The 24,257-nt window shown below is 54.1% G+C and overlaps 1 protein-coding gene across 2 annotated transcripts in view; it reads left to right on the top strand.

Moving 5' to 3' along the window:
- The first annotated feature begins 7,046 nt into the window (after nt 1-7,046).
- GALNT17 (polypeptide N-acetylgalactosaminyltransferase 17) overlaps nt 7,047-24,257 on the top strand; it is a 500,518-nt gene continuing 483,307 nt past the window's right edge. For both annotated transcript variants that reach the window (XM_008257969.4, XM_089320671.1), the window contains exon 1: nt 7,047-7,946. In XM_008257969.4, coding sequence (XP_008256191.1) covers nt 7,709-7,946 — 238 coding nt within the window. In that variant the 5' untranslated portion in view covers nt 7,047-7,708. The remainder of the gene's footprint in view (nt 7,947-24,257) is intronic.

The following is a 24,257-nucleotide window of genomic DNA, read 5'->3' as shown; positions in this document are numbered from 1 at the left end:
CCCAAGTCCTTGGGCCCCTGCACCCTCGTGTGAGACCCGGAAAAAGCTCCTGGCTCCTGGCTTCGGATTGGTGTAGCTCCAGCCGTTGCGGCCATACAGGGAGTGAATCAGCAGATGGAAGACCTCTCTCTCTCTGCCTCTCCTTCTCTCTCTGTGTAACTCTGACTTTCCAATAAATAAATCAATAAATCTTATATTTTTAAAAAAAGCTGTATAGTTTAGGAGTTCCTTGATAGGGCTCCACTGAGAACCAGGGTGCTAAGTTGGGCCCTTAAAAAACCTGCATTGTAGAGGGAATCCAACCTCAGAAAGGAAGTGGTGACAACGCAACCTCAGGACCTCCATGGAATGCAGCCAGTAAGCTCCGACAGCTTTTTTCTTTCCAAAGATTTATTTATTTATTTATTTATTGGAAAGTCAGAGTTACACAGAGAGAGGAGAGGCAGAAAGAGAGAGAGAGAGAGAGAGAGAGAGAGAGAGAGAGAGAGAGTCTTCCATCCAATGGTTCACTCCCAAATTGGCCGCAACAGCCAGAGCTGAGCCAATCCCAAGTCAGGAGCCGGGAGTTCCCTCTGGGTCTCCCACGCAGGTGCAGGGGCCCAAGGACTGGGGCCATCTTCCGCTGCTTTCCCAGGCCACAGCAGAGAGCTGGATCGGAAGTGGAGCAGTCGGGCCTTGAACCGGCGCCCACATGGGATGCCGGTGCTTCAAGTCAGGGCGTTAACCCACTGTGCCACAGCACCAGCTCCATCCAATTGCTTTTTCATTGTGGACTTGATCAAGAAAAGATGAGAAACATGCATTCCTGTGATATGCATATATTTACACACACACACACACACACACACACACACTTAGAAATCAAGTACCTATGTGCCTGCATGCATTAATTGCATATACTGGATCTTCTAGTATTTTCTTCCTGTGCCCACGCTTTGGGAGCCACTGATGTGGGCTGATGAGATTTTGGTCAGAGCCTTGGGGTGAGGCAGGTGAGGACCGATTCTCCACAACAGATGGACCAGGTTTTTTTTTTTTTTTAATTTGTTATTTACTTATTTGAGAGGGAGAGACAGAGAGGGTGCATGTGCTCCCGTCTGCTGGTTCACTCCCCAAATGCCTACAACAGCCAGGGCTGGGCCAAGGATGAAACTGGTAGGGACTCAATTACTCGAGCCCTCACTGTTGCCTCCCAGGCTGCACATTAGCAGAGAGCTGGAGAAAGGACTCAGATCTGGGGCTCCAACACAGGCACTGGAGTGTGAGGTGCAGGCATCTTAGCCAGTGTCCTAACCCGGAAGCCAGACACTTGCACCTGGAGCAGGTTTTAATGCTTTCTTAGTTCTAGTGATTTTAATAACAACAATGATCATAGGTGCTACTTACTGAGTGCTGAACAGCTTACATGGAAACGGACAAAAGCCAGGCCACACATAACAGTAGAACTTATACTCACCATCTTGGCAGCAATCAGCCCAGGGGCCAAACCACAGCCTCTGCTGGGGTTGGGTCAAAATGACCAGACCTTGATCTGCTAGCTTCAGCAAGCGATGGGTCAGGTACCTGGGTTCCTGCCACTCACATGGAGACCTAGATTGGGCTCTGGGGTCTTGGCTTTGGCTTGACCCAGTCCTGGCTGTTGCATCCATTTGGAAGCTGAAGCAATAGATAGAACACTCCCTCCACCTCGTGCTTTGCCTTTCAAATAAAATAAAAATTAAAAAAAAAGAAAAAACTTATTGGGGCTGATGCTGTGGCGTAGTGGGTAAAGCCACCACCTGCAGTGCCAGCATCTCATATGGGCGCCAGTTCCAGTCCCAGCTGTTCCACTCCCAATCCAGCTCTCTGCTATGGCTTGGGAAAGCAGTAGAAGATGGCCCAGGTCCTTGGGCTCCTGCACCCATGTGGGAGACCCGGAAGAAGCTCCTGGCTCCTGGCTTCGGATTGGCACAGCTTTGGCTGTTGCAGCCGTCTGGGGAGTGAACCGCCAGATGGAAGACCTCTCTCTTTCTCTCTCTCTGCCTCTCTTTCTCTCTCTGTGTAACTCTGACTTTCTTATAAATAATAAATTAAAAAAAAAAAACTAACTACCACCTGCGCTTAATTTTTGCTCTCTTCTATCTTGGTGTCTGCCCCCAAAAGTCAAATGTGTTCCACTAAGCAAGTGCAAGAGAAACAACTGCATACATGATTACTGCTATGGGACATGGGCATCTTAATCACCAGACTGAATACTACCCACCCTGAGAGATGCAGTAGATTTTTCACAGGCAAACAAAGGGAATGGAATCACGGCAGAGGTATGTGACATACGGGTCCTGGTTGGGGAGTGAAACATATATTTGGAATAGAAATCCTTAGTGATCTACGGACAGATACATCAGTCTCCTTCCTTTCAAGTTTGCTAAATGACAGGCAAACCTCCCTGAAAGAGCTTTTGGGGGTAGGCGTTTAGCCTAGAGGTTAGACGATCTATGCCCCACACAGAGTTCAAGTCCTTGCTGTGGTTACTGAATTCAGTTTCCTGCTAATGGAGACCCCAGGAAGCACTGGTCATGGCCTCTGCCTCACCTAGGAGACCTGGATTGTGTTTCTGGCTCCTGGCTCTAGCCTTGGCCCAGCCCCAGCTTTTGCGGACATTTGGTGGTGTAGATGAGGGAGTCAACCAGCACTTAGGAACTCCTTCTCTGTTGCCCAAGTAAATGAATCATTTTTAAAAAATATTTTTAAAAAATCAAAAATTGACTGTTTAGCCAAGTTTTCTTAAACATTTTTTTCTGTTCATAGTCTTGTATCTTTTTTTTTTTAAGATTTATTTTAAAGTCAGAGTAACACAATGAAGGAGAGAGAGAGAGAGAGAGAGAGAGAGAGAGAGAGGTCCTCCATCTGCTGGTTCGCTCCCATTATGGCTGCAATGACAGGAGCTGAGCCAATTTGAAGCCAGGAGTCAGGAGCTTCTTCTGGGTCTCCCATGTGGGTGCAGGGACCCAAGGACTTGGACCATCTTCCACTGCTTTCCTAGGCCATAGGAGAGAGCTGGATCGGAAGAGGAGTAGCTGGACTCATATGGGATGCCGGCGCTGCAGGCAGCGGCTTTACCTGCTACACCACAGCGCCAGCCCCATTAACCAGGTTTTTATGATTGGAAAATATTTTTGAAGACATCCCATTTTAAAAATCAGGAACTGATTTGGTCCTTGATGACAGGAACAGGATTAGGTGAGCAGGCCCTGCACCCATTTGAAGCAGAGGGGACTACAAAAAGTTCATGGAAAATGAAATTCAAAGATGCTCATTTGGGTGTGAGAAAAGTCGGCTTAGCCCTGGGTGTGCCACACGCTGGTCCCAGCACATTATTTTTTTCTTTTAGGGCAGAATTTCCTTCTACACAATCTGTGAGCTACCTGTGTTCCACCAGCCGTGGGTGCCCTGTCGCCACCGCTCTCAGAAGCGGCTGGCGTATGACAACCACTCAGCCGGTGCCGTTCTTGCGTATAGCGTGGCCCTCTGCACCTGTGGGCTCCACTACCCTCGGCTGGAAAATGTCTGAGAAAAGAAAACCAGGCCCTGTATTGAACGTGAACAGATGTTTCCTTGTCATTTTTCCCTACATGATGCCACATAACAACTATTTACATAGCATTTGCATTGTATTAAGTATTATAAGGGAGCGGGGGGTGGGGGGGGGTGGCAAACCTTTCTTCTGCCAAGAAGAAAAAACATCCTTGGGGGGACCATACGGAATGATCAACTTAAAAGTTAGCCTGCTATTATAGATGTATTGACTTTTTTTTTTATTTTTTTTATTTTATTTTATTTTATTTTATTTTTTTGACAGTCAGAGTGGACAGTGAGAGAGAGAGACAGAGAGAAAGGTCTTCCTTTGCCGTTGGTTCACCCTCCAATGGCCGCCGCGGCCAGCGCGCTGCGGCCGGCGCACCGCGCTGATCCGATGGCAGGAGCCAGGAGCCAGGTGCTTTTCCTGGTCTCCCATGGGGTGCAGGGCCCAAGCGCTTGGGCCATCCTCCACTGCACTCCCAGGCCACAGCAGAGAGCTGGCCTGGAAGAGGGGCAACCGGGACAGAATCCGGCGCCCCGACCGGGACTAGAACCCGGTGTGCCGACGCCGCTAGGCGGAGGATTAGCCTAGTGAGCCGCGGCGCCGGCCAGATGTATTGACTTTTGAGACTTGCATGTGATTGGCTTGGCAGGGCCAGACCAAATGACTTCCTGAGCCTTATATTATGGGCTGGATGTTCCCCACCAGGGACAGGTAGATGGAGGATGCGCATAGGGTATATGCAAGTACTGCACCATTTTACTTAGGAGACTTGAGCATGATGAGTTTGGGTATCTGTAGGGGCCATGGAATAAACTCCCTGTGGATACTGAGAGACGTCCCTATCACACGCACCAGGCAGGCCCTGGAATGTTTAGGGTCACCGACAGCGTTGAGAACTTCATGGGAAATGGTGAGTCTTTTCCTTGGAAGACCCGTGCATTTTTGTATCTGACTAAGGAATAGTCATGGACTCCTGAAGACGACCCAGAAAGCCACAGGGGACAGCAGCTGATGAGGGACACGGAGCCGTGTTTTCGAGCACAATGGAGGGCCCAGCTCAAGTTAGGACCCCCTTCATGGGTCATGTCCCCAAGCCAGCTGTGAGATGATGAGGTCATTTCTGGGCGCACTTCCTTGCCTGGGTGCATGGGTGGAGAGAGAAGAATGTGAGAGCGATCCAGAGTTGGGGCGTGCAGGGTGGGGGCAGTGGGAGAGCGTGTGTGCGCACCTGTGTGCACTGCAGAGGTTACTGGGCCGTAGACTCTGGGCAAAAGCCTGGCTGTGTTTCTCCCTGAGCTGTGACCATCAGCACACACCCTCCCATTCAATCACATTTCAGCACAGCTGTCCAATCTTCTTCCAACCCAAAACAGCCCCCCCACCCCGCTCATCTTTCTGTTTGAGGGTCTCATGCATGTTTTGTAAAACTTTAATTAAATAAATGTTGCATTTTTTAAAATAAATTTTTTTTATTCATTTGAAAGAACAGAGAGAGAGAGAGAGAGAGAGAGAGAGAGAGAGGGAGACAGAGAGATCTTCTATCCACTGGTTCACTGTCCAAATGGCCACAACAGCTAGGGCTGGCCCAGGTGGAAGACAGGAGCCAGGAGCTCCATCCGGGTCTCTCATGTGGGTGGCGGGGGCCTAAATACTTGGGCCGTCATTTGCTGCTTTCTGACTTACAGGGAGCTGGATCAGAAGCTGAGCAGCAAGGGCTGAACTGGTGCTCATATAGGAGATGCTGGTGGCTGAACCCACAATCCAGGCCCCCTCTTTGTTCACGCTTGCACCTGTTATAGGAGTGCTGATCATGACCCCTTATGAGGGGTAAGGTAAGGTATCACACTTTTCTACCCCGAAACCGGCTTCCATCTGCAGCATGGTTCTATCACCACCTAACTGACCTGGGTATCCGCAGAGATACAGTGGCTGCCCCACCTGACCAGCACCTGTCATTCCAGAACTGCTCAGTAACCCTTTAATTCCCTGTCCATCTTCCTTATTGTCAAACATATATTCTTTAAAAAAAAAAAAAATCCTCCCTTTTCCCTTGGGGCTTTTGTTGCGGCTTTTCCAAGTCACTGGTTTGTATCCACTTTCTTGTAGATCAGACAAAGCAAAGGCACCCTAAGGAACACCACGGAACCCAGGCACAGAGTTCCAAGAGAAAGAAATAAAGGGGCTGTTCTTTTCTAAAATGCACTTTGTATGCTAAATCCCCAAACTTAAGAAACAAAACAAAACAAAGTCAAAACAAAGCTCAGACAAACCAAAACACAAACACGCGGGGGGGGGGGGCTTTGAAATTGCAAGGATACCACCGGACTCCTAGGTCTTCATTGAATAATTTTTATTAGTCTGTTGCTTGCGGTTCTTTTTGTTTGTTTTTTTCAGGCCCAAGGAATGACAGGGATCCATGAGGGGTTTGGGATTCCAGGGGTCGGAGTTCCTGGGTTTGGAAGACAGGAAGCGTTCGGGGAAACAGCAGTAACCAGCTAAGCAGGCCTCGTACAGTGACCTGCGGACAGCAGCCTGGGCGGACACGGAGACCGCGGGCGTGACCCTGCGAATCCTCCCCGGCCCGCCAACGCCCCGGGTCTGGCTCCGAAAAGTGGCAGAATCCGAGTGTCCAGGCCAGATTTTCCCTCTAGCCATCCCGGCCACGCAGCGCGGAGCTGCGAGCACACAGAAAAGGGACGTCTTCATCGCCAGCCGGGATGGAAGCGACCCGCCCGCCCGGGGAGTGCTGAGCGCCGGCGCGCCCCTCCAGCGCCCGCCGCAGCCGGAATGACTTGACGGCCCCCGGCCCCGCGCGCGCCCCGCTCCCAGCGCGCCCCAACGTTCCGGTGCGCGCACACGAGCCGGAGAGCCGGGCAGAGCTGTGCGCCCGGCAGCCTGCGGGCGGCGGCGGCGGCCGACAGGCTCGCGGGGAGAGGGTGGCCCGGGCGGCGACAGCGGAGGAGGAGGAGGAGGAGGAGCTGGCGCCGCAGCCGCTCCCCTCGGAGCCGCGCCCCGCCCTCCGCCGCCACCTGCGCGTCCCCTCCGGGCTCCCCGGCCCCGGGGCTGTGCGGGCGCTCGCTGCCGCAGCGGCGGTGTCACTGCGTCCGCCAATTGGGAGACGGCGTTCGGCGTCCTGGGGCGCGCGGGACGAGCGGCGCGGCCCGCGTTGGCCGGCGGAGGGTGCGCCGGCGCGCGTCCCTGGCCGCCGCGCTCCGCGCGACGTTCCGGCAAGGAGGGGAAAAAAGAACTGCTGTGACTTTTGAGGTCCGCGCGCCTGCCTCCGGACGCGCCAGGCCCCGGGGGGCTCCCCGCAGGGTGTTGGGACTTGGAAGGCGTCCGGGAGCCGGCGGCTCTGTGCGCGCTGGTGAGTTTGCCGGCGGGGTTGGGGGTGGCCTTCGGCGCCGCGGGCGGAGAGAGGACGTCGCGCTCGGTCCTCCCCCCCCCCCCCTTTCCCTGGCGCCCGCCCCTGCCCGAGTGCTGTCTCCACTTTGAGAGTCATTGAGACTTAAGCGTGACTGCGGAGCCGCGAGGATGCGGGCGCCCGGCGCGAGCTTTCCTTCTGCCCGGCGTTGATGGAGCCGGCTGGTGAGCGGAACAAAGGCGCCCGCCCTGGGGAGCCGGTCCTCGGCTGAAGAGAGAGCCCCGCGCCCCGCGACGGCCGCCTGCGGGCGAGGGTGGTGGCTGTGCGGCCCGAGGCGCGGCGCGCTCCGCTACCGGCGGCCGGCGAGCTCTGTGCCGGGCACCTGCGCGCCGCTCTCGCCGCGGCTCCCGGGCAGACTTGGGATCCGAGGCGCCTGCAGCCCGAGGTCCAGAGGCGGACCCCTAGCTGGCGCCAAGGAGAGACCTCCCCTCGGCGCGCCGGCCCGGCCTTTCGCTGAGACACCTACCTACAAGGGATCGCGCGCTCTTCTGCAGACCCGGGACTTGGATTTGAGCGACTGCGCTCTGCCTGCGACCGCCCCGTCCTCCCAGCCGCATTTGCTGCCCGAGCGTCCGCGCTGTGAGGCCGGCAGCGGCTGAGGGAGCCTCGCCGGCTACCGGGTGTGTGAGGCTCACACGGCCCCCGGCTGCCCCGCGCGCCTCGCCGGAGCCCACGAGCGAGGTCGGGGGCCGCGGGTCCGGGGCGAGGACCGGCCGGGTTGTTTGATGGCTTCACTGAGAAGGGTCAAAGTGTTGCTGGTGTTGAACTTGATCGCCGTGGCCGGCTTCGTGCTCTTCCTGGCCAAGTGCCGGCCCATCGCGGTGCGCAACGGAGACGCCTTCCATGAGATCCGGCCGCGCGCCGAGGCGGCCAACCTCAGCGCGCACAGCGCCAGCCCCATCCAGGATGCCGTCCTGAAGCGCCTCTCGCTGCTCGAGGACATCGTTTACCGGCAGCTGAATGGTAAGGACGCGCGGCGGGCGCCCACGGGGCTCGGCGCGGGCGGCCCTGGGCGCTGGGTGAGCCCCGGGACCCTGCGCGCTTTGCCCGGGAGTGCGAGCCTCTTGGCTGGCGCGCGTTCCCTCTGACCCTCCCTAACCCGGCTCGGGCAGGAGGCTGGGGGCTGCAGGAGAGATCAGCTACCTGCTGCTTTTCCGTGCCCCAGCTGTAAGTTTGGTTTTTATCTTGGAAAGGTCGGTGGAGTTGGCTCTGGATCCCCGCGTGCCGGGCTCGGGAAGTCCAGCCGGAGCGCGCAGGACTAGAGGCGCGCTCCGACGTGTAGGGAGGAAGCCGCTCTCTAAGCGCGGCTTGGGGTGGCGAGCGGCTGGGGAGGGAGCAGACCGGACGGCTTAAATGTCTGCTCGCACAGGCCCCGTGTCCTGGAGCAAATGCGCTTCCGCAGTCCGCGGGGTGGCTGTGTCCTCCCTATGCAGGGCGCAACAGACCTGCACTCTTAAGGAGGACTCTTCCCGTCTGACCACCCGGGTTTCTCCTTTGGAGCTGCAAAGCACCCACCATCCTAACCTCCCAGAGGGAAACAGGTGTTTACAGAATCACAGAGCCAGGGGTGGCATCCGGTTAGTGGCCACTGTTCCCAGTGCTTTGGGGAGAAAAGGCAGGTTTGTCATGCGCCCCAGCTTTTCGGGGGGTGGTGACTGATGATCATGGGACAGTCGCTGTCCCCTAGGTCAGAGTGGATGTTACCAGCTTGAGGCCAGGCAGCTGTCCAGGGTGCTCGTGAGGATACCCCAGGCAGATGCACCACTTGGTCACAGACTGCCTCTTCCCATCCTGAGCTCCTGCCGTCGTGTTAAGGAAGATATTAGCAACTGCAGGAAGCCCTGCCATGGACCAGACTCTGCAGCTCTCTGAATATATAACTCTCACTGAATATTCACATCTGTCCCCCCACCTCCCCGGGGAGGGAGGGTCCCCCCCCCCATCTCCATATGGGAAATGAGAAAACACAGCTAGGGGAGGTTGAGGAAGTGGCCCTGTAGGATTTGGAGTCCACATCGTTACGGGCCTGGCTGTCTTCTGCGCCTCTCTCTGCCGGTAGGCACCAACTTATCTGGACTCCTCCTAACAAGCAGGAGGATCAGGTGTGTTGAGACAAGAAATCTGTGGAGCTGCACAAACAGCCTGTGTGCCCTTGAGGCCCAGGCAGTTCTCTGCACAACCGTGAGACTGAGATGAGATCCCAGCCCGGTGGCAGATGGCAGGGACAAGGAAAGAGAAAGATGACACCAGACCGGTCTCTTCTTACTCTCCGGCGCGGTTTCTTCTGGATGCTTCCAGGGAGGATGTGGTCGGATCTCCGAGCGCCCAAAGGGCATGGTGGTTTTTCTTAATGTTCTTGGACATGGATCCAGAGGATGCCTAGAACTTGCCTTTGCAGTGGGTAGCCTGGCTCAGGACGGCCCATGGAGGTCGTGCACACGTGTGTCTGAAAACGGAGGCCCAGAATGAAGCAAAACCCCACCATTCATTCCTAGAGGAGTTCCAAGCACAAATCCCTGCCCCGGATGTACCCCTAAGAGAGAGACAGAGAGAAAGGTCTTCCTTTACTGTTGGTTCACCCTCCAATGGCCGCCGCGGCCGGCGCGCTGCGGCGGGCACACCACGCTGATCCGAAGCCGGGAGCCACGTGCTTCTCCTGGTCTCCCATGGGGTGCAGGGCCCAAGCACTTGGGCCATCCTCCACTGCCTTCCCGGGCCACAGCAGAGAGCTGGCCTGGAAGAGGGGCAACTGGGACAGAATCCGGTGCCCCGACCGGGACTAGAACCCGGTGTGCCGGCGCTGCAAGGTGGAGGATTAGCCTAGTGAGCCATGGCGCCGGCTCAGAGACAGCGATTTCTGGGTCCCACTGGCCGGAGTCTGATTCAGCAGGCGTGTGGGCTAAAGCCTGAGAATTGGCTTCTGTAGCACGCTTGGGGCTGCAGCCATGCCCCACCTGCCTGCATCAGGCAGAGCGAGGCAGGAAACCCATCCGATCCCGACTCCGGAGCAGCCCATAGCTTCCCTCCGATGGGCTGGAGGGCTCCAGCTTCCTTCTCTGTGCCCTTCTGCCACGGCAGCTATTCCCAGACGGCTGGAGTCGAGGGCTGTGGCATGGGAAGGCTGAGTTTTTTTTATACTTGGAGCCTCAAAGGAGGAGAGCTGGCAGGAAGACCCAGTGGAGAGCTTTTCCTGGGCAGGCTAGGCATTCAAGCTGGGACTAGGCAGATGTTATCTTCTTGGCGGCTCAGGGTAATTTGTAATGACATGAAGCCTGGAGGAAAAGAGCAGGGAGAAGTTGTGAAACCGAGAGACCCTCCCTCTCTCCACCCCACCCGCCCCCAAGTGCATGGTCCTTTGCCTGAGCTTTTTTTTGCTAACACAGGTCCCATCTGTTCTGGCATTTGGGCTGCCTGCTCCGGGGGAGGCTGCAGAAGGGAGGAGGGGCTCCCAGTGCCTGGGGAGGTGGGGCCTGGATGTCCTGTGTCCTCCTGCTCTGCACCTGCGTCTCCATCCATTGCCATTGGAGGGGAAGGAAACCTTGACCTTGGCATTCGTTATTCCTCATCTATAACAGAGCCTTGAATGTACGGCAGGAAGCTGGGGGTGGGAGCTGGCATTTTAAGAGTTGCTTGGGGCCGGCGCCGCGGCTCAACAGGCTAATCCTCCGCCTAGCGGCGCCGGCACACAGGGTTCTAGTCCCGGTCGGGGAACCGGATTCTGTCCCGGTTGCCCCTCTTCCAGGCCAGCTCTCTGCTGTGGCCAGGGAGTGGAGTGGAGGATGGCCCAAGTGCTTGGGCCCTGCACCCCATGGGAGACCAGGAAAAAGCACCTGGCTCCTGCCTTCGGATCAGTGCGGTGCGCCGGCCGCAGCGCGCCGGCCGTGGCAGCCATTGGAGGGTGAACCAACGGCAAAGGAAGACCTTTCTCTCTGTCTCTCTCACTGTCCACTCTGCCTGTCAAAAAAAGAAAAGAGTTGCTTGGGTCTCTGAAACCTATCTTGTGCACTCCCGCGAAGTTCAAGTGGAGAGATTCTTGGAGCGCTCCACCACCTGGCTGTTGAGCACAGCCAACCTCAGGGCTCTCTCGATGATGGTACAGGTCTTGTTGGGGTGGTCCGTGAGTGGCCCACAGAGGGCCGGGAGGTGACCCAGACTTCCCCAGAGTTCTTTGCTGAGACTTGGTGTCAAGGTCTTGCTGTCTTGCCTTTTGTAAGGCAGTGGCAGGTTGTCGCTGTTAGCATTTTGTTTTCCTTCGTGCTGCTTTAGAAGGTGGAGGTGGTGGGATGCAGGAGAAAGCACGGACATGTCAATCAATGACATGAATGAGCCCTTTTCTCTCTCTCCCATGCTTTGCCCTGGGCCCGCCCCTAGCTGACACCCTGCCTCTGCCCTTATTTAAGAACCTGTGGCTGTCATGATTCCACCCTGTCTCTGAGCACAGGATGGTTCCAGCTATGCGTGGGGAGCACCACTCCCAAGCGGTCCACACACACAGTCTTCCAGGGGCGCCCTGTCTCCCAAGGCATCATCGAAGGCTGGCAGCCCGCGTCTGCCCAGCCAGCTCCAGTGGGCATCTCCTGCGTTCCTCCTGTTGCCTAGGGCCTCTGCCTCCTTCAGCCAGGCTCGTCATCTTGCTGAGATGTCCCACGTTGGCCTTAGGATATTCAGCCTCCATAGGTCAGCCCCTGCCTGGAACATGTTGGTTGTTCTGCTTTGCTGTCCTCTTCTCCGTGGTGTCCATCCTTTCACAGTCATTGCATGGGGGTGGGGGTAGTGGCAGGCCACACGGTCTGTACTCTTCCTGCGCTGAGTTGCTTGAAGCTTTGTTATCAGTGGCCCTTGGTACCCCTGGCCTGCTGTCTTGTGCCTTCATGGGTTCATCTTCTTAGTCCCGACCTGGATGATGGACTTTCTAAGGACTGGTACCGTGTCTTAGATTTTTTTTTAAAGATTTATTTTATTTGAAAGTCAGAATCACACAGAGAGAAAAGGAGAGGGTGAGAGAGGTCTTCCATCTGCTGGTTCACTCCCCAATTGGCTGCATCGGCCGGAGCTGTGCTAATCTGAAGCCAGGAGCCAGGAGCTTCTTCCAGGTCTTCCACGTGGGTGCAGGGACCCAAGGACTTGGGCTGTCTTTTACTGCTTTCCCAGGCCATAGCAGAGAGCTGGATTGGGAATGCAGACGCCAGGACTCAAACCGATGCCCATATGGGATGCCAGCACTGCAGGCAGCGGCTTTACGCCACAGCGTTGGCCCCAGACTTTTTCTTTTTAATACCACCTCCATCTTTCAGCATCTGCTGTGCCCCGTGGACCTGATGTGGGTGCTTAAGGTTTGTTGGGTTGATTAATTGGATGAGAGTTAGTGCTAGGCAGTAAATGAGAAGCACAGGGGAAGTAGCCTCAAGGCCTGGATTGGACTGGGTGGATGTGGTAAGGGGAGTGGGGTAGACTGACTCAGCTGGGGACACTGAGTGTGAGAATAGCGTCTCCTCTGCCCTGCCTCGCCTGTGCCATCACACATCTTCAGCCACCTTGCTTCTACCATCTTAGCTGTGCCATCCTGCCCCCACCATCTTTCCAGTGCCATTTGCCTCTGCCATCCTAGGAACCTGCAAAGTATCAGTATGTTTCCATTGAATGAGTGATTTTAGAACATGAATAAGGATTTATATTTTTGTAGCAGAAAATGAACTAATATTCCCTGTAGAAAAATTGGAAGATCTTAAAAAATAGAGAGAAAAGCCGGCGCCGCGGCTCACTAGGCTAATCCTCTGCCTTGCGGCGCCGGCACACTGGGTTCTAGTCCCGGTCAGGGCGCCGGATCCTGTCCCGGTTGCCCCTCTTCCAGGCCAGCTCTCTGCTGTGGCCAGGGAGTGCAGTGGAGGATGGCCCAAGTACTTGGGCCCTGCACCCTCATGGGAGACCAGGAGAAGTACCTGGCTCCTGCCTTCGGATCAGCGCAGCGGTGCACCGGCCGCAGCGCGCCGGCTGTGGCGGCCATTGGAGGGTGAACCAACGGCAAAAGGAAGACCTTTCTTTCTGTCTCTCTCTCTCACTGTCCACTCTGCCTGTCAAAAAAAAAAAATATAGAGAAGAAAAACATAATTTTTTGAAAATGGTGGTGTTAGGAAAATGGACCTGGAGACACATGCCTCATTAGAATTCCCCATATGAACTCTGTACCTGGGCTTTGGCTTTCTTTCTTTCCTTTTTAAGATTTATTTATTTATTTGAAAATTAGAGTTACACAGAGAGAAGGAGAGGCAGAGAGAGAGAGGTCTTCCATCCATTGGTTCATTCCCCAACTGGCTGCATCAGTCAGAGCTGCGCCAATCCGAAGCCAGGAGCCAGGAGCTTCTTCCAGGTCTCCCACGTGGGTGCAGGGGCCCAAGGACTTGGGCCATCTTCTACTGCTTTCCCAGGCCACAGCAGAGAGCTGGATTGGAAGTGGAGCACCCGGGACTCGAACCGATGCTCATATGGGATGTTGGTGCTGCAGGCGGCGGCTTTATCTGCTGTGCCATAGCACTGGTCGCAGCTTTGGCTTTCTGTCACCGTCTGAAGAAGTTTACTTATTTGCCTCATTTTAGAGATGAGAAAGGTGCGAAACAGAGATGCTGTGTGATTTATCCAGGGTGACACAGCTGGGGAAGGCAGATCCGAGGTCAGATGCCATGGCAAAGTCCTGCAGCCCTGCACCCTGCTGCTGGGTGGGGGAGAGTTCAGGTAGGGAGAGCGTCACCTGCACCCTGGCCAGCCCCCAGCCCCCAGCCACCAAGCTTCAGGCCCCGGCTGGTGACCATGCGCCTTCTCAGAGCCCCTGCCCAGTGACTTGGAGTGGTGCCACATCAGTGAGCCCAGGCAGCTCTGTCGTAAGAGCAAATGCAATTGACTCAGGTTAGGTTCCAAATTTAGATTTCAGAAGGATATTGAATAGAAGCAGAGTTGCTTGAAGAAATTGAAAATCTTTGTGGAAACAGAGAGAAGTCAAAATTACCCAGCCCGGGCCTGTCCCCAAGGCCACACAGGCACATGGAGGTGGAGGCTGAGTCACAGAAAAGCAAGTCCAGGTGACCCTGACTGCCCAGGCAAGGGCTAGTGGACTGGCACAGGGGCAGCGGGCGAGATGCACAGTTTTTGTCGTCTGCGTGCTGGGATCGGAGAGGGGTGGCAGGTGCTGGGTTGCTGGATGCTGCCAACACGTGCTGTGGGCAGGAGGTCAGGGGAGAGAGGCGAGGGGCCGGTGTTAACATGAAAATCAGCCTGGTTTAAAATCAGCGCTGAGTCCAGTCCCAGCTCCTCTGCTCCTAGTCCAGCTCACTGCTAACAGGCCTGGGAAAGCAGTAGATGGTGGCTTAAGTGCTTGGGCCCCTGCTACCCCCGTGGGAGCCTGGATGGAGTTCCTGGCTGTTAGCTTTGGGCTGGCCTAGCCTTGGCTGTTGTGGCCATTTGGTAGAAGATCTCTCTCTCTCTCTCTCTCTCTCTGACACTCTGCCTTTCAAATAAAAAAATAAATTAATAAATCCTTTACAAAACCAAATGCAATCAGCCGGTGTGGTGAGCCTCAGAAGGAAGGCAGGGCAGTGACTCCATGACAGGCAGGGGCCCAGGGCCCTAGAAGGTTCTGTCAGCAGAGCCACAGCCTGGGAGTGGGAGGGAGGCCCTTGACATCTGGTCACGGCTGGCCCTTCCTGGAGGAATGGGGGAACCCCCTTCTTGGACAGCCCTGAGATGCAGGCACCATCTGTGTTGGCCACTGTGTGTGTGTGTGTGTGTGTGTGTGTGCGTGCGTGTGACAGGCACCCTGCCAGCCGGGGCAGCTGCCACCGTGCCAGCCCAGAGGTAGAGGGAGAGGCAGCCAGTGTTACTGTCGCTGAGGAAATCCGACCCCCCTGACCTTTGCTTGCTGCCGAATCAGGAATGTCTTTTGTGGACAGGAATAGACTGAGTCGTTAGGATGGCACCAGGAAGACCAGGAAGAAGGAACCAATGAGACCCAAGTCCAGGGAAGAAAGAACCTGCGAGTTGTTGGGAATGTGTCAGCAGGAAAGGTGTCGGTTTGGGCATCAGGCAGACTGGGTTTGAGTTCCGGCTGGGCCACTTAGTACCTCTGTGACCTTGGACAAGTCCCTTTACTTTTCAGCTGTACAATGGGGTCTTTGGGTGTTGGGGTAGATGGAGATCCAGCAGGTGCAGCAGGAGCCCGGGGCTCGTACATGGCTGCTGTGGGAACACAGCTCCCAAGTGGGGAGACCCCGATTGCTGGCACCCTCTTGCTGCGAGCTGCCAAGGATTCTAGATGGAATGGCCGGGCAGCTGGTGACGCAGCAGGGCAAGGTCATCAGGGTCATTGTTATTTATGATGTGCGTTTGCTTTTCTGAATTGGTTAATTTATTTGAAAGGCAGAGAGAGAGAGAGAGAGAGAGAGAGAGGCTGCTCCTATTCGCTGGTTCATTCCCCAAGCACTGGCAACAGCCAGAACTCTGCCAGGCAGAAACCAAGAGCTGGAAAACTCAATCCAGATCTCCCCTATGGGACCCCCAACTGCCTGAGCTGTGTGATGTCAATTTCAAAAGAGGTTAGAGGAGGTTTGCGCTATTTCCTGGGGCTGTTTGGATGAACTTGTGACCTCTCTCTCTGTCGGATGTGCTGGTCTGAGGCGGAGTTCTCTCTCCTTCTGCCTTCTCCTGCGTCACCCTCCTCCTATGATATTGATGATGCCTTTGAGTGATGGCTTTGAGGGCTAGGAGGAGAAACGGCAGCCTGTGTGCAGCAGTACCCCCATATCCACGGCTCCACTTCCTGGGGCTGGAGCTACCCACAGTCAGTAAAGCATTTTGAAAGAGAGAGAGAGAGAGCAGGAGAGACTACATTCACATAATTTTTATTATAAAATATGGTTATAATTGTTCTATTTCATTTTTACTGTTAGTTTCTTATTGTGACCCAAACAGCTTCCTTCCAAGGGAGGTACAACTGGCAAGGTTCTGAAGTTCAGGGCTGGCTGCATGGGGTGGGAGGGTTTGTGCTAAGTATGTTTGTATAGGCCATCAGATGGTGCACAGTGTATAAGGCCTGGCACTGTCTGCGTTTCACACAGCCACTGCGGTGGTCTTGGAACATACCCCTGGCTCTACTGCTGTCCCACCCCACTACAGAAAGCCTTGGCTGTTCACGAATGTTGAGGGGTCTTCACAGAGCTCATGGAGAATGCTTGTCATGAAAAAAAAAATATGCATGGATTTCTAAATTCTTTTGCACCCAAATAAATCGATCTTCTAGTTGCATCTTCTTACGGGCTTTCGGCAGGACCCTCGTATTTGTGAGCCCTGCCTGTCTGCGAGGTGTGGACTAGATGACAGGTATCAGCCATGTGGAGACATGGGGTCTCCGGGAGAGACGATTTTCCCAGGCATATTCTAGTTCACCCAGGAGTGCTGGACCAAGTATGGAAGGACTTGGCGCTGAAGCCAGCATGTAGTATGCTTAACCAGGGAGAGAGGGTTGCAACAATTTAACCAAGAGCACACTGACAGCGGGAGCCAGAGAGTGAGACCACCTGGTAGAAACAAAGCAGAGAAAATGCATGCTCTCAGATAGAGAGATGGGGCTCAGAACCGGCCATCAGAGGCGCCGGGCGGGGGGCGGGGGGGGGGCGTGGCTGGGGCTGCTGGGGGGGGGGCTGGGCTGGTGTGCAGTATCCCAGGGCCAGGCCTACTATCCCAGGTCGGTTTGGACTGTATAATGCAGGCATAAAGAGCCATTGAGTGACCGGGCCACTGTGCTCACTCACGTGGGAGGGCAGGGCCTGGCTGAGGACACAAGCAGTGAACTGAGGAGACTTCGAGAGAGCTTGCTGAAAATGGAATTAAAGGAGAGGTTTGGGGCCGGCGTTGTGGTGCAGTGGGTTAAGCCACCGTCTCGTCTGAGAAGCCAGTATCTCTTGTGAGTGCTGGTTCGAGTCCCGGCTGCTCCGATTCCTTTCCAGCTCTCTGCTAATGGGCCTGGGAAGGCAGCAGAAGATGGCTCAAGTGTTTGGGCACCCAATGTGGAGACCCAGATGGAATTCTGAACTCTTGGCTTCTGCCTGGCTCAGCCTTGTCTGTTCCAGGGAGTGAAGCAGTAGTTGGAAAAACTCTCTCACTCTCTCTCTCTCTCCCTCTCTCTCTCTCTCTCTCTCTCTCTGTCTTCCTGTCTGCCTTTCCATTAATGAAATGAACAAATGCCTTTTGGAAAAAAATCCCTTTTGGTGCCAAAATCTTTTTAAATTCATGGAGGATTTTTAAAAAAATATTTATTTTATTTATTTGAAAGACAGAGTTACAGAGAGAGGTAGAGACAGAGAGAGGTCTTCCATCCAATGGTTCACTGTCCAACTGGCTGCAACGGCCGGAGCTGTGCCGATCCGAAGCCAGGAGCCAGGCGCTTCTTCCTGGTCTCCCATGCGGGTGCAGGAGCCCAAGCACTTGGGCCATCTTCTTCTGCTTTCCCAGGCCATAGCAGAGAGCTGGATCAGAAAATGAGCAGCTGGGGCTCGAACCGGCACCCATATGGGGTGCCAGCACTTCAGGCCAGGGCTTTAACCCAGTGCACCATAGTGCCAGCCCCCATACAAGATTTTTTCATCATCACATTTTCCCCTCTCCCTCTTGAAGCCCCCACACATGGTAGGGGGCTTTCTTGTACCCTCCCACCCCATGCAGTCAGCCCTGAACTTCAGAACCTTGCCAGTTGTACCTCCCTTGGAAGGAAGCTGAGCTATGTCCTTGGTCCCCTCCAGGATGGAGAGTCAGCGGCAGGTGTTGAGCCTTAGCTGCACGGCCCTCTCTCGTAGCTGGGTCTTCAGTCTGCCCCAGCACCTAATGTTGGGTCTCCTTTCTGCTCCCCCACATCTCCTGAGCCAGAGAGGAGTTGGGCTGAGTGAGGGGCCTGGGGGGGGGGAGGAGAGGGCCCACTCCAGACTTGGCCTTTGTGTATCCACTCTTCATTGCTGTCTCAAAAGACACAGAAACTGATCCCGCCCCGCCGCCTCTGTAGCAGCCCACTTCCTCAGCTGTGGGGGCAGCCATCAGCGAGTGTGCCTAGGGGTCCCATTGGGGGCCACCGCAGGTTCCCTGGGGCTTCCGGCTTCACGCAGATGCCGTGTCCCTCCCTCGGGACAGGACCTGACTTCCTCAGCTTGCCTGGAGGGGCCAGAGGCTGGAACCCAGGAGCACAGAGAGCCACCTGCCCATCAGGAGTTGTAGCCCGTGGCGGGGAGTGGGGGGTAGGATGCAGGAAGAAGCAGATCAGTGACCTCCCCCGCCCCCAATCTGCTGCACCATCTGGAGGTGCAGTGGCCAGTGTCACCCTTGGGAGGAAGTCCAGAGACATGGAGGACCCGGCCCGTGGTGCCTTGGCTGCCCGCCCCCGCTCCCTCCTGCCGTGCCTGCCTTCCACAGCTCACGCAGTAAGCATCGTGGTGGCTCCTTACAGGTCTTCTGAGAAGCTGTGACACGCGGATGACAGCCGGCTGAGCCACTGAGAGAGGGAGTTTTCCCTTTTAATAATGTCCCTGTCACTGCTGACGGCAGTGAGTAAGAAGCCGCTGCCGCTGCCGCGTCCACACCCGCAGGAGAGGCTGATGGTGGGGAGCAAGGTTCCCGAAGAGCCTCTTCCAGCCGAGTGTGGACACGCCGGCTCCGCTGTGAGCTTGGTTTTAATTGAGGGCGGCCTGGCGCTGTCCACCAATCTCGCAGCCCATATCCGAGACTTGGGTTCAAGTCCCAGCGCAGCTCCTGACCCCAGCTTCCTGCTAAGGAGGAGCCTGCAGTCCTGGCCGTCCATGTGGGAGACCTGGCTTGGGCGTTGGCCAATGGGCATTTGGGGAAGTGAGCCAGTGGGTGGGAGTTCTGTCTGACTAGCCTCTCTGCCTCTCCAATACATGGAAAATAATGAAACAACAATAATAATTAATTCCACGCACTTACGAGGCGACAGTACTGAAACCCTTTATCCCTTGACGCGTTTCCTGAGCGCCTTGTCAGAATGAATTTTCCTGACCTCTGGGGTCTTAGGTGTTTTACAGGGGGCTGCTGCTTTCACTGTTGTTCATCCCTGCCCTCCTTTCTAGACCACCAGGGACACACAGCAAGCCCTGCCCTGCTTTCTAACGAGTTGTTATTGGAGCAGACCCAGCAGTTTGCAAGATCGTAGGTCTTACTCATTTTTAAAAATCTCTCTCTGTCCTTTAGCTGTTAATTCCTTGGCAAGTAACTTAATCTCCCATGCCAAGTTCAGAAATAATGGTTAGCTAGCATTGGTAGGGCATTGTTATATCAAAGCTTACCTCATTGTATGTCTCTGGGTCTTTTCCTCATGGTTATGAGATGGCTGTTGTAGATCCAGTCATTGCATCTTTTTTTTTTTTCAGGATTTATTTATTTGTTTTATTTGAAAGGCAGAGTTACAGAGAGGCAGAGAGAGACAGAGAGAGAGGTCTTCCATCCACTGGTTCACTCCCCAGATGGCTGCAAAGGCAGGAGCTGCACCAATCCGAAGCCAGGAGCCAGGAGCTTCTTCCAGGTCTCCCATGCGGGTGCAGGGGCCCAAGGACTTGGGCCACCTTCTACTGCTTTCCCAGGCCATAGCAGAGAGCTGGATCAGAAGTGGAGCAGCCGGGACTTGAACTGGCACCCACATGGGATGCTGGCGCTGCAGGCTGGGGCTTTAACCCACTGCGCCACAGCGCTGGCCCCAGTCATCGCATCTTTGCACTGTTCCATCAGAAATGAAAACCTTTTCTGCAAGTCTTCCCTGCAGGCCTCCACGGATGGGCCAGGTCCTAGTCCCAGACCTGCTGTCTTCCTTCAAGAGGATGCTTGCTTTCCTGAGCAGATAAGTACGAGGGTGGCAAAGAGAGGCCGAGGAGGGCTGGCATCTCACTGCAGATCCGTAGTGTCGGCTATTCCTTCTGCATTCTCAGTGCATTCCAGTGATACTAAAATCAAGGCGCTCGGCTAAATCAAAATACCATTAACTAGAATATGTAAGTCCTTGGGCATTCTGGTGAACCTAGACTAACTTTTAAGGGCTCTCCCAGATGACAACTTACCAAATAGAGCTGCATTTTGTCAGCGTGTAGATGCAGTGTTTTCCATCTCCGAAATGAGATGTTAGACTCATTTCTTATATCGAACTGTTTTGATGGTTCGCGCTGAGGAGTGAACCATCATGTTCTGATCGGTGGTGTGTCACTGTTTGGCGTCACTCGTACCTCTACAGGTGTGTGAACAGGGTGCATCTTCCAGTTCACTGCATCTTAAATGAGAAGAAATGCAATAGATGGTATTTGTCCATACGCCATTCCAAAAAAATGGAATTAAAAGATAATGCCTATTTCCACACATTTTCCAAGTATATTTCCATTATATATTACCATACATGGCTATTTTTATCGAGCATCTAATATATAAATCAAGATGTTCTGTGTTGTACTTTAATTGATATCAGAGCTGCTTGTAGGGGCTGGTGTTAGGCATACAGGTTAAGATGTGGCTTGGGATGCTATCATCCCATACCTGGTTCTGCTCCCAATTCCAGCTTCCTGCTAGTGTGCGCCCTGGGAAGGCAGCTGATGATGGCACAAAGACTTGGCTCCCTGCCACCCATGTGGCAGGACCAGCTGGGATTCCTGGCTCCCAGCTTCAGCCTGCCCAGCTCTGGCTACTGTAAGCATTTGGGGAATGAACCAGCAGGTGGAAGATCTCTCTCTCATCTGTCTGTCTGTCTGTCTCTCTCAATCTCTCTGCCTTTCAAAGAAGGTAAAGCCGGCGCCGCGGGTCACTAGGCTAATCCTCCACCTTGCGGCGCCGGCACACCGGGTTCTAGTCCCGGTCGGGGCGCTGGATTCTGTCCCTGTTGCCCCTCTTCCAGTCCAGCTCTCTGCTGTGGCCCGGGAGTGCAGTGGAGGATGGCCCAAGTGCTTGGGCCCTGCACCCCATGGGAGACCAGGAGAAGCACCTGGCTCCTGCCATCGCATCAGCGTGGTGTGCTGGCCGCAGTGGCCATTGGAGGGTGAACCAACGGCAAAAGGAAGACCTTTCTCTCTGTCTCTCTCTTTCACTGTCCACTCTGCCTGTCAAAAAATAAAAAAATAAATAAAATAAAAAAAAGGTAAAAAAAAATCAGTCAATCAATTATTTAACAAAAAAACCTTCCTAAAACAAACAAAAAGCCTTACTTATATGCTATTGTATCCTTTTTTCCTTAGGAGGAAATGGAAACACAGAAATACAAGCTGCCCACCGGCCATGCTACTCTGTTTCTCCCTTTGTGGAGCTGGCACTCGCTGATGCCTGGGTGTGGGGTCCAGTCTCCTGGTCCCTAGGCAGCTGGTACAGGGACAGCAGTGGGGGAGGAGGCAGTCAGTGCAGGGACTGGTGGCCGGGAACCTCCTTTCGCTCAGGGTCAGCAGGCACTAGTGTGCCAAGTTGTAAGGCTGTTAATTCCAGGGCTTTAAATTATGCTGCGTGAGCTTTAAATCCAGCCCATAATTAGAACCAAATGTGAGAAAAGTGAAATTGATATTACGTTAATTAAAAGGCTTTGCTTATATTTGCAAGGAAATTAGCGCCACAAAACAAGAGTGCTGACGAGTGCGCATTGTTAATTTCTTCTTCATTCCAGCGATTCTGGGCTGGCCCCAGGCAAATTTTGTTGCTTGGCTTCTGCCCTTGCTGCAGTCCCATCGCCATCATATTTTAAAAAAAGACTTATTTATGTATTTGGGAGAGCGAGTGAGAGAGAGAGCGAGAGCAAGAAAGAGAGAGAGAGAGAGAGAGATCTTTCATCCTCTGATTCTCTCCCCAAATGGCTGAAACCAGGAGTCCTGAACTCCATTTGGGTCTCCCTGATGGGTAGAGGGGGCCCAAGCCCTCTTCTGCTGCCTTCCCAGGGAACATCAACAGGAAGCCGGATTGGAAGCGGAGCCGTCTGCACTGGAACCGGTGCTCTGTGTTGGCAAGCAGCAGCTTAACCCACTGCGCCACCTGGCCAGCCCCTTCTTAGTGGAATCTGGTGGCTTTCACTGGGCAAGATCCAGCTTGTGATACTGCTAGGATCCTTTTCTGATGGATAGCAAGCCTTTAGTAGGAGCTGCACCATCCAGCTGAGGGTCAGGGCCGTGGAAGCTGGTGGAAGACTTCAGAGGCTGTGTGTCTTTGCATTAGATACGTGCTACTGAGTGTATACAAATAGCCGTTGCAGGTGCCTGTGTCCAGCACGAAGCCTGTGGCTCCAGTGCTCCCTTGGTCTCATCCTATTTTCCATCCTGATGGATGTGAGTGTGCATTGTTAAGTTCCTGTGAGGCAGGAAGTGCCTTTTGCGAGTGTGCTTTGTGGCACCTGTATTAGGCATCATCTGGATTAGGGCAGTTAACACTGAGTAACCCAGAACTGCCTCTTGTCTCTAGTTGGGGTGACAGAAGCAATATTGTATCCACCAAGGAATTTTCTTTTCAACTTGGACACAGAGTTAATCCTTTTTTTTTTTTTTTTTAAAAAAGAGGGTGGTGGGGAAGATTTATTTATTTATTTCAAAGGCAAAGTTAACAGAGAGAGAGAGAGAGAAGGAGAGATCTTCCATCTGCTGGTTCGCTCCCCAACGGTCGGGGCTGAGTCAGGCTGAAACCAGGAGCCTGGAACTTCCTCTGGGTCTCCCGCATGGGTGCAGGGGCCCAAACACTTGGGCCATCCTCTGCTGCTTTTCCAGGCACATTAGCAGGGAGCTGGATCTGAAGTGGAGCAGCCGGGACTTCAGCTGGGGCCCACATGGGATGCCGGTGTGATAGGAGGCAGCTGAGCCCACAGCACCACTGTGCTGATCCCCAGAGCTTGTCTTTGCCCTCTGCAAGGATGGATGGGAAATGATGTTTGCCAATATCAGGCCTGTCTGCAAAAACTCCTGCGGGGTCCCCCATGCCTCGGGTCCTTGCGTGACTATCATGAAATGCCTTAGGCAGACTACTTTTGAAGAAAAGAGGTCTATTTAGCTCACAGTTCTGGAGGTTCAAGGCTATGGTACCGGCATTGGCTGAGCTCCATGGAGGACCCGATGGCCCTGGATTTCATGATGGTGGGCGCACACATGGGAGGAAGTGATCACATCCGGAAATAGGAAGCCAGAGAGTGGTTCTGGGGTCAGACCCTGGCTTTTGTATCAACTCATGCTGTTAAGAACCCAGGGATCTCAGGAGAGCCACCCTAGTTCCTTCCAAGGGCAGCTCTCCGAGTGACCTAAGGATCACACTAGGCCCCGCCTCTTACAGATCCACCCTGGGCCTTCCAGCCCCCTGTGGGGGACACGCTTTCCCTTTATCTGTCAGTGCTGGCCTTGGAGCCCACCTTCAGGTGGCCATCCAAGAGGGAAGCATGTTCAAGCCCTCAATGCCTGGCTGGAGCAGAGGCCCGTCTTCCCCAGCTGTCTCTTGCCCTGAGCGTTGGACTGTCACGCTAAGCCCTGGAGATGCTGGAGTGTGTCTCCTCCAGAAGTTGGTGCTGCTAGCCCTGACTAGCTTGAATCACACTGACCTGGGACAGCCCACTCTGTCTCCTCTGCGCCTCTGTCCTTGATGAGCTTGATCAGCCTCCCCAGTGCCTGGGGAGTAGGTGACATGGCTGCGCTAGAAGCCACCTTTTTCTGGGCCAGCTTCTGTGTTTGAGCTGCTGTTGGCTTTCAGAAAACAGTCTTGCTTCGCGGTGTCCTGGGGTTCTATTTACAGAACGATGGAATGATTATAATCATCCCCTACTTATGCTCCTTGTTGGAGCGGCGGGATCGGTATTGAAATATAGCTAAGTTTGTTTGCAATTATAAACAACTAAATAATATATGCATTGTCTTTATTACAGCTTCTGCTGATAGGAACTGGCATTTTTCAAGATGAGACAAACTGAAAAGGTTAGTTTAAGAATTAGCAATTAAAAAAATCATGGTCTCTCTGCCACGGCGTTTTAAATCATGCAAACATTTATGTTTGTGCCAGAGTGCCACAGTTTCCTTTAAAGCAATTACCGCAATGCATTCATAAGATAAAAATGGAGTTTGGGGAAGAATATTTAAGCGCTCTTTAATGATGTTAAAAACTTGGCTAATTTGCCAGGTTCTACAATTCCACTTGAGTTTCTGCCCGCTGCTTACCCCATCTTCCCGCCATCCAACTGATTCCAGGAGACTTGGAGAAAGGGAATGAAGCTACTATTAAGATCCACTAATCTCACGAAATACCTTG

Source organism: Oryctolagus cuniculus, chromosome 19 (genome assembly GCF_051225735.1).
Source record: "Oryctolagus cuniculus isolate XC-2025 breed Fujian yellow rabbit chromosome 19, ASM5122573v1, whole genome shotgun sequence".
Taxonomy (NCBI): domain Eukaryota; kingdom Metazoa; phylum Chordata; class Mammalia; order Lagomorpha; family Leporidae; genus Oryctolagus; species Oryctolagus cuniculus.
The sequence above is the reverse complement of the archived record's forward strand: the minus strand, read 5'-3'. Positions and strand labels throughout refer to the sequence as shown.